This window comes from Marmota marmota, unplaced genomic scaffold (genome assembly GCF_001458135.2).
Source record: "Marmota marmota marmota unplaced genomic scaffold, marMar, whole genome shotgun sequence".
Lineage (NCBI taxonomy): Eukaryota > Metazoa > Chordata > Mammalia > Rodentia > Sciuridae > Marmota > Marmota marmota.
Genome location: NW_026000102.1, coordinates 8,469,772 through 8,477,706, shown reverse-complemented (window position 1 = coordinate 8,477,706; position 7,935 = coordinate 8,469,772). Strand labels below are relative to the sequence as shown.

The window sequence follows — 7,935 nt, the reverse complement described above, 5'->3', positions numbered from 1 at the left end:
GTTGGGGGGGGGGGGGGGTGTGTGGCTGGAGTCCACCTCTCAGACTTGCGTGCCAGACCTGGACCCGACTGATAGGAGAAGAGTCTTGAGATCCAGTGTCCTTGGCCTTGTGAGGACTGCAGAGCTGACAGTGACCACATGTGAACCTGAATGTGCCTCAAGTCCAGGCACTCCATGTTGGCCTGTGTGTGAAGTGAGCAACAGGGACAGTCCATGCCTGACATGACTGCAACCATCGGTATTAGTATCCTGCTGACCTGTGTGCCCTGCCCATCTCAGGGCAGCAGGCCTGGCCTCCTCACCACCATGCCTGTGCAATAAGGCCTGTGGAATGAGAGCCTGTAGAGATGCTCATGTGACCATGTGTGCAGACTCACGTGCCTGGCCCTGCTGGTGGTGAGGTGACTCTGCATATGCGTGACTGTGTGTGACAGGGTGTGACACCCCGGCCTGTGTCTCACAGCTACCTGTGGCATCAGGGCATCTCTAGTAAAGCTGGTTTCAGTTCTGTTTTTAGGCTGATCCCTGGCCCCCCTAGTCCCGGGCCAGGGGTGTATATGGTCCCCAGGACTGGACCCAGATTCTACAGGGTCTCTCTCTCTGCTCTCTCTCTGCCCCGTCAGAGGCCCTGCTGGTAGGAGCAGGAAGGATCTGGGCCTCCGGGCAGGTCTGGGCCTTCCTGGTCTCACTTACCTTGTGGTACAGGATTCCTGGGGCCATGGCAGAACCTGGGTGGGGTGGGGTGGGGTGGGCAGGATGCCCAGCCCACAAAGCTGCATGCACTTGCTCCAGCAGGTGGGCTAGCTCAGGAGGGCTGAGGGTCTACCAGAGGGACCCAAGGTCTAGATCATCAGGCCACCACTGCTTGTCACCACCTCTGCTTCAGGGACCCTGGGGCCTTGGTTTCCACAGGGGTCTTGGGTCCTGTGGTTCCCTAAACAGCTCTCCTGGTGGGGCTGGGGGTCCACAACTTCCTGGGGGTAGGCAGGGATGGCCATGGTGGGAGATGGGGAAAGAGAAGCCCCCTTAGAGCCACTGGGTGCTGGGCCAGGCTGAGGCTCCAACCTGCTGGGGTGCCCTGGGACTGTCCCTGTTTCCCTAGGGGAACCTCATGGTACTGGAGCTGGCCCCCTAGTCCTTGGTCCCACCCATGATCCAGTGGGGAACCTGGACAGAGGCTAGGCTGGTGGAACAGGGGGCTTTCTGGAGGGGTGGGGACTGAGTGGCGGCGGGGACACAGAGTGAGAACGTTTTACCAAACATGGATATAAAAACATTTTATTTTAAAATGTACTATTTGCAAGCATAGAAGGGCATCTGGGCAGTTTCTGCAGTGGCCTGGGCAGAGGGCCTGGCCTGCCTCTGCTCTCTGATCCCTCCACAGAAGGGGCCAGCCCTGCCTAGAGAGAGCCCTGGGAAGGCCCTGGTGAAATGGCCTCAAAGACACTAAGCCCTCCATGCATTGCAGTGTGTGGAGGAGGCCAGCACCTCCTGGGTCCCTTCCACCACCTGTGTGACAGGGGAAGGGATAGCGTCTAGGGCCTGTCGGAGCCAATCAATCTTAGAGACCTTGGGCACCCTTTGTCCATCTCATGAGGACCCTCAGTGGGGTCCTAGGGGATAAATTTCCAGTAGCCGCTGTGCTCCTGACCCCAGCGGATCGGAGGCCTGGCCATAGGCTGGTGACCCTAGTTGCTAGCCAGGGGCTCAAGGGAGAAGGCAGTGGCAGCAGTGCTGGAGGCGGTAGGTGGCCGGGGGAGGCAGCGCAGGTTCCCAGTCTTGAGCGCGCACTGCACGGGCCAGAGCACCATGCAGAACAGCACCAGCAGCAGGACAGAGACCAATGCCAAGCGCCGCCAGTCCCTGCAGCCTGCCCAGCAGCGGGCCAGGCGGCTCCGGCGTGGGGCCAGGTCTGGGAGAGGCACAGGTGGGGTAGGTTCAGCAGGCTTGCTCAGGCCCACATCCACACACACAAAGCTGGGTGCCTCACGGCCAGGTGTGGCAGGCAGTGGGCGGCAGCACAGCTTGGTGCCCTCTAGCCACACTGGCTCCTCTCGTTGCAGGTGTGCGGGCATCTTGGCCTGCAGCTGGCGGCTGGTACGCAGGGCAGGGGCCCCAGCAGCTGGCACAGCTGTGGGCTTCCGGCAGAATGGGCAAGGCACAGCCTCACTGCCGGAGCCCGTGGGCTGGGCGGCCGCTAGCCGGGCCAGGCACTCCAGGCAGAAGACATGGGTGCAGGACAGTTCCTTTGGTGTCTTGAAGATGTTGTCATAACCTGAGAAGCAGATGGAGCACTCCAGCGGGGAGGCCACCTTCTCTGAACCAGGGGTGCCGGGTGACCTGGGTGTCGAGACTGTGGGGCTGCTCCGGCAGTGGGGTGCTACCACCGTGTGCCATACCTGCTGGCCTGTTGACATGGTGCTGGGCTGTGGAGCAGAGGCTGCTGTGAGTGTCTCCTGCCCATCCTATGAGGTCAGTCTTGTCCAGCATCAGCCCCCAGATTCCAGGGAACACACTGTCCACTTGTGGGGACCTCTAAAGTTTCTGTGCCCCTGGAGCTCTTTCACCCCAGTTATCACCTACCCTCCCCTACTTGTCCCAGGGCTGGGTGTCCAGCGGGCCCCAGGCCTAGATGGCCCAGAGGGTGCTGGGGTGCATCTCATGGCCCAGTGGACACCTTCTGCCCCCTGCCTCTACTTATGATGGCAGTGGTCTGTGATGGCTCCTGCAACATCCCATCTTTGGGGGTACGGGCCCTGTGGGAAAGGCAGCTTGAGGGTGGGTAGCTCAACCAGGTTGACTCAACCCGGAGCCTGCAGGATGGGGGCCCTGGGCTTGTGGGCTGCCTGTAGGCGGCTGAAGTGATGTGAAACTACATGCAGTGGGCGCCTGGGTTGGTCGGCACGTGCGGGAGTTGTAAGTGGCCAAGTAGAGTGGGTGGGGGTCTCTGAGTCTGAGGGCAGCGGAGCCATGTGATGGTGGGAAGACTGGGAAGGCCTGCGTGAAATTCCAAGGAAGGGCTTTCCCAGCTGCACCCTGGACACTTTGGGGCCCACTTGTCTGGCTGGTGACCAGGGTCTTGTGCCCATGACCAGGGATTGGAAATGCCCCCCCCGGCTAGGGTGAAGCAGGCTTCAGCCATCCTCTCTGTGCCCTTGAATGTCAGGTCATGGCTGCCCCTTGAAGAGGAAGCAGGATGTTGAAGGGTCCAGGGCCTTCTCTTCCATGGCCATTTCTACTTCCCTGATGGGCTCAGAAGACCCCGCTGACCAGACACCTGCCCTGCCCTGCCTGCTGCCCCTCCCCAGCCACAGGGTCCTGCCTAGAGGACAGACAAGTGACGATGCCTTTCATCTCAAAGGCTCTGGTCCCAGGACCATGGAGCCAGGAGGCCTCACTAGAGGTGGCCCCTTGCCTTCCTGGCCCTGATCTAGGCTTACTGGCCAGTCCTGGGGGCAGCTGGAAGGTGCAGGCATTGCTAAATTGTCACTGTGATCCTGTGAGTCACCTGACATCACCGTGATGTCACGAGGGCCCCAGGCTCCTGGCATGTGATGTCACCACATCTCAGGGATAGCTGTGGCCCTGGCCGAGCCTGGGAGGACCTCGGGACTGCCCTCCCCCACCTTTCTCCCACAGAACTTGCTCCTTGGCACCAGGCCTCACCCTCACAGAGGTGCTCCGCCCTGGGCCTATTCAGGTGAAGGGTGAGGACAGGCTGAGCAGCCTTACCTGGCAGCGGGGGGTCAGTAGCTCCTGGGCATGATCCTCTCCACCGACCACAGAGGGGTTCTGAGCCTCTGGGCTCCCCAGCTCCAATACTGTTTGCTCCCTCTCCTCCAGTCCTGGCTTGGCCTCTGCTCCACCTGGCAGGTGTCTCTCCTGGGGCCAGTGGCCAGCAGCTGTCCTGAGGTACTGGCAAGTGTACCTTGGCTGTCAGGAGTAGAGGATGCGTATGCCTGTCCTGGTGTGGGCTGTCTGGGACAGGTGTGAGTTCTCAAGGCATGAGCTGTGGGCAGGCGCCTTTATACCTCCAGGGTGGCTGGGGGTGTGGCTTGGGCTTCAGGATTGGCTGGCCATCCTCTTTACCTAGCAGGACAGGCATGGCCGCATGGGGATCAGAGGTTCTGCGTCTGGGGTCAGCCCAGGCCTCTGCAGCATGGGGGTCTGGACTTGGGTGGGTGCAGAAGCAGGTCTGTCCACTCTGTTCTAGTTCCGGCTGCCCATGGCTCCTGGGTGGGCCCAAAGCAGGGGAACCCACAAACACCTCACAGTTATAGCCCAGCTTGTCACCTGCACTGCTACCTGCCTCCCCAGAAGCTCCACCCCCTCCCACCCATCCACCTGTGACTATCCTCAGGATTCTCACGCCTAGCACTCTTCTGCCTCTGCCCAGGGCCCCACTCCAGCCCAGCCTCCCTCTGTTGGGGTCCAGGAAGTGAGGTGAGAGGTCAAGGCTAGGCAGGGCCTGAGCAGCAACTTTGAGGATGAAATCAGAGCAAGGACATTTGTGATCTGGGTGGTCACAGCAGCTTGTGGGCAAGAAGCCTCCCCCGCTCCCGCACTGTGTACCGTGGGGCAGGGACCAGGGGCTGAGGGAGACCCGGGTCCAGCAGAGGATCGCAGCAGCTTTCCTGGCTCTGGCCAGTCAGCATGGGGCTCTAGTCAACCACAGGGAAAAGGCCCGGGCTGGTGTCAGTGTTCACCTAGGGCTGAGGCTAGAGTGGAGGGAGGGTGAGGGGACTACACCAAAGCCGGATGGGCCAAGCAGGTAGCCAGTGGCACAGACAACCCCCTCGCCAGCTCACCTGAGCGCCCATTGTGAGCGGAGGTGTACTGCCCACTCCACTCCAGATGACCAACCTGGATCCCTCCAATGGACGTGGGCCCCTCTCCACCCTTTCTGTCATGGTTAGCCTCTCCTCCCATGTCCCGAGGTTTCCCTGCCTTCTGCCTAAGCACAGTGGTCAATTCACCAGTGATGCCGAACTGGGGACGTGGGCCCTACTGCTAGCAAGAACCCAGGTTCTGCGGTTGGAGCCCACACACAGGCCTGTGGAAAGGGCACAATGTGAGAGGGACCATTCTAGGGCAAGGGATGCCCCTGCTCCTTGGGGGCCCACCCGCCTGCAGGCACCACTGACCACCTCAGTGGACTGGGCATCAGAAGCCCCTGCAGTGTTGCTCCCCAAAATCCTGGTGCTCAAGGACAAGACTCCCAGGGCCTGAGGGAGAGCTGGGGGGTGATGCCTTACCAGAGGGGAACCTGACCTCGGGAAGAGACCTAAGTGTCCCTGTCTGCTCCTGGAGTGGAGAGAAACCTCAGGGCCAGGAAAGGAGATGGGGGCCAGAGAGAGAGGGCCCAGATAGGAAGTAGGGGAACAGAGAGCAGTTGGGGTCCTAGAGAGGGGTGGGGACCAGAAGGAGGTAGTGACTAGAGAGGGACTGGCTCCCTGAGCAGGGTCAGGGGCTCCTGGGGTGCTGTGATCAGCCCCTGGAGCCAGTTCTGCGAGCCAAGTGACTCAGCATCACAAGCCCTCCAGGAAGTAGACTCCTGGCTGCCCTGAAACCTCCTCCCCAGGCTCCTGTGAATATTGCCACTGTGAGGTCACCCGGCTCCTCAGGGGACAGTCAGTACCCAGAGGCGAGTGTGACATAGAGGCCCAAGGAATGCACCAGGCCTGGCTGCAGAGGTGGGGCCAGAATCCCTGCCTTCCCCCACCTGGGCCTGGGGGGAGTCCCACCCAGCAGTGAGGGGACTTGGCAGACTGTGTCCAGGGCAGTGGGTGGGGCACACCTGTTACCACGTCATGAGTAGGCAAGCGAGCGAATGGGGCATGTGCACCAGCACCCTAACAATGGCCGAGTGAGCATTGTGCATGCATGAAGTGTATGGGTGCGTGTGTGCACACAGGGTCTGCCTCACTCTCTCCTGTCTCCTCTCCCCCTACCCCTCACCCTGGGGGCTCCCTGGGCAAGGCCCTCACTCATCCCTCCCCAGCTAATGTGGGTGGCAGATACAGGAGCTGTCCTTGTGCAGGTGAGTCCAGGAGGGCATGGCCTGGAAGGAGCACCCTGAAGCTCATGGTTCACGGCTCTTCCACTTCCAGGGCCCTGGGGGAAGCTGGTCTCCCATTTCCGACAATGCTGTACTTGGGGCCAGAGTGGAGAGGCACTCCAGGCCCGGGTGGGCCTGGTGCTGGTCGTTCTGCTGACTGCCCACCGTCCCCGAGTTGCTGCACCTGAGGCTGTCTGCCCGTCACCGTGGCTCTGCGGGCTCCAGGCTGGGAGGCTTTCACGCAGGCCCAGGTACGGATGCAGGCAGAAGCTGGAAGGGGAAGGCAGGCTCTGGGGTGGAAGGCACACTTGGGTCTGCCCTTTGCCCCACCTGCTGGGGCTGGCACCAGGCCTGGTCCCCAACCTCTGGAAAGGAGGCAGCCTGGACAGCATTGTCCCTTTTGTACTCAGCAGTGAAACTGCAGTCCCCAAAGATCTCTTGATAGCCCCTGCTCAGAACCCCCATGTGCTGAGCCTGACTGATACAGCCTCCACTGAGGCTCAGAGCCCAGGCAGCCCCCATCTCACTGTGCCCCCACCCCCCGACATCACTCTCAGGTCCACCTGAGTCCTTGCTCAGCTGATCCTTCCCTGGTCAGCTTGGGCACCTCCCGCAGTGCTGTCCAGGGAATACTGAATGAGCAGGGAATGAAGGGTGGGGGGCTGGGCTCTAGGGAAGAATGTGCCGGGGGGCTGTAGTGACCTCTGTTTCCAATTTTGGCCATGGGTGGAGGTGAGGGAGAGGTCCCAGGTCAGCATGAGTGAGAAGGGCCTGGGCCGAGGTTGCTCAGGATGACCAGAGAGGGAGGGGGCCTTCTCTGTCTGCCACAAAATGTCCCTTCCTACCTGCCATCAGAAATCATGTTGGTGGGGCTGGGGTTGTGCCTCAGTGCCCAGCCCGTGAGAGGCACCAGGTTTGATCCGCAGCACCACATAAAAATAAAGGTATTGTGTCCACCTACAACTAAAACACATTTTTAAAAAGCACGTTGGGGGTCCCTCAGTCTGGCCAAAGCACCTGTGCTGCTGCAGGTACCTCAGGGTGGCATGGCCCTGGGGAGGTCCCGGGTGGTCAGACTCCGTCCTGTGGTTCTCGCTGCTCCTCATGTTCTGTCTCCAGGGCGGGGTCCTTTGTTCCCAGAACCAGGTGATGGGGGGTAGGCCTACTGGGGGCCTTGTTCCCAAGCACTTCTCAGGTTGACAGACCTCAGGCTGGGCCTTTCTGAGGCTGGGCGGCAGCAGGTATCTGAAGGCACAACCCCCAGTCCATAGTCTGGGCAGAGGGGCTGGGGCAGGGCCAGGACTCGGGGCATTCCAAGCGTTAGGTGCTCTGCCCTCCTCTGGGCAGACTCTCAGTGCCCAGGGGAGGGCCAGTAACTGCCTTGCTCCAGCTTGCCCTCCTTGGCCAGTTCTGCGGCCCATCAGCCCATGCCTCCATGCCCACCAGCCTCCCAAAGAACTGTCCACCTGTGGGCTTGAGGAGGGACGGCTGCCCTGGGCTCAAGTGGCCAGGACACGGGGGTTTCCCCAAGGGTGAGTCAAGCCCATAAACTGCTATTTGTAGCCTCATCCTGAGGGTTTCTAGGGGTGTGAATGAGGCCTGGCAATCCCTGCCAGGTCTCCATGGCCCTGTCTGCATGCCCCTGCCAGGCCTGGCTCTTCTCCACCACAGCCAGAAGAGATGCCCACATCTTCCCATCTTGGGTCCCAGGAACCTCGGGTGGCCCTCTCCAACAAGGGGATTTGCAGCAAGCTGTCTTTTGGGGGACACCCTGAGAGCTGAAGGGGTGAATTCAGGGGTGGGCCCTTGGCAGGAGCCAGGCAGTCCCCGATTTGAGGCCCCTGACTAGGAACTAGGTAGTAGCACTCCTGGATCCT

At 61.0% G+C, this 7,935-nt stretch overlaps 1 protein-coding gene across 1 annotated transcript; it reads right to left on the bottom strand.

The window, feature by feature from the left end:
• Positions 1-1,262: 1,262 nt before the first annotated feature.
• Positions 1,263-6,456, bottom strand: Rnf223 (ring finger protein 223). Its single transcript, XM_015501557.2, has 3 exons — positions 6,243-6,456; positions 3,733-3,933; positions 1,263-2,426 (listed from the first exon to the last, which is right to left on the bottom strand). Exon 3 carries the CDS (start codon positions 2,415-2,417, stop codon positions 1,689-1,691), a length of 729 nt encoding a protein of 242 aa, XP_015357043.1. The 5' UTR covers positions 2,418-2,426; positions 3,733-3,933; positions 6,243-6,456; the 3' UTR covers positions 1,263-1,688.
• Positions 6,457-7,935: the final 1,479 nt, after the last annotated feature.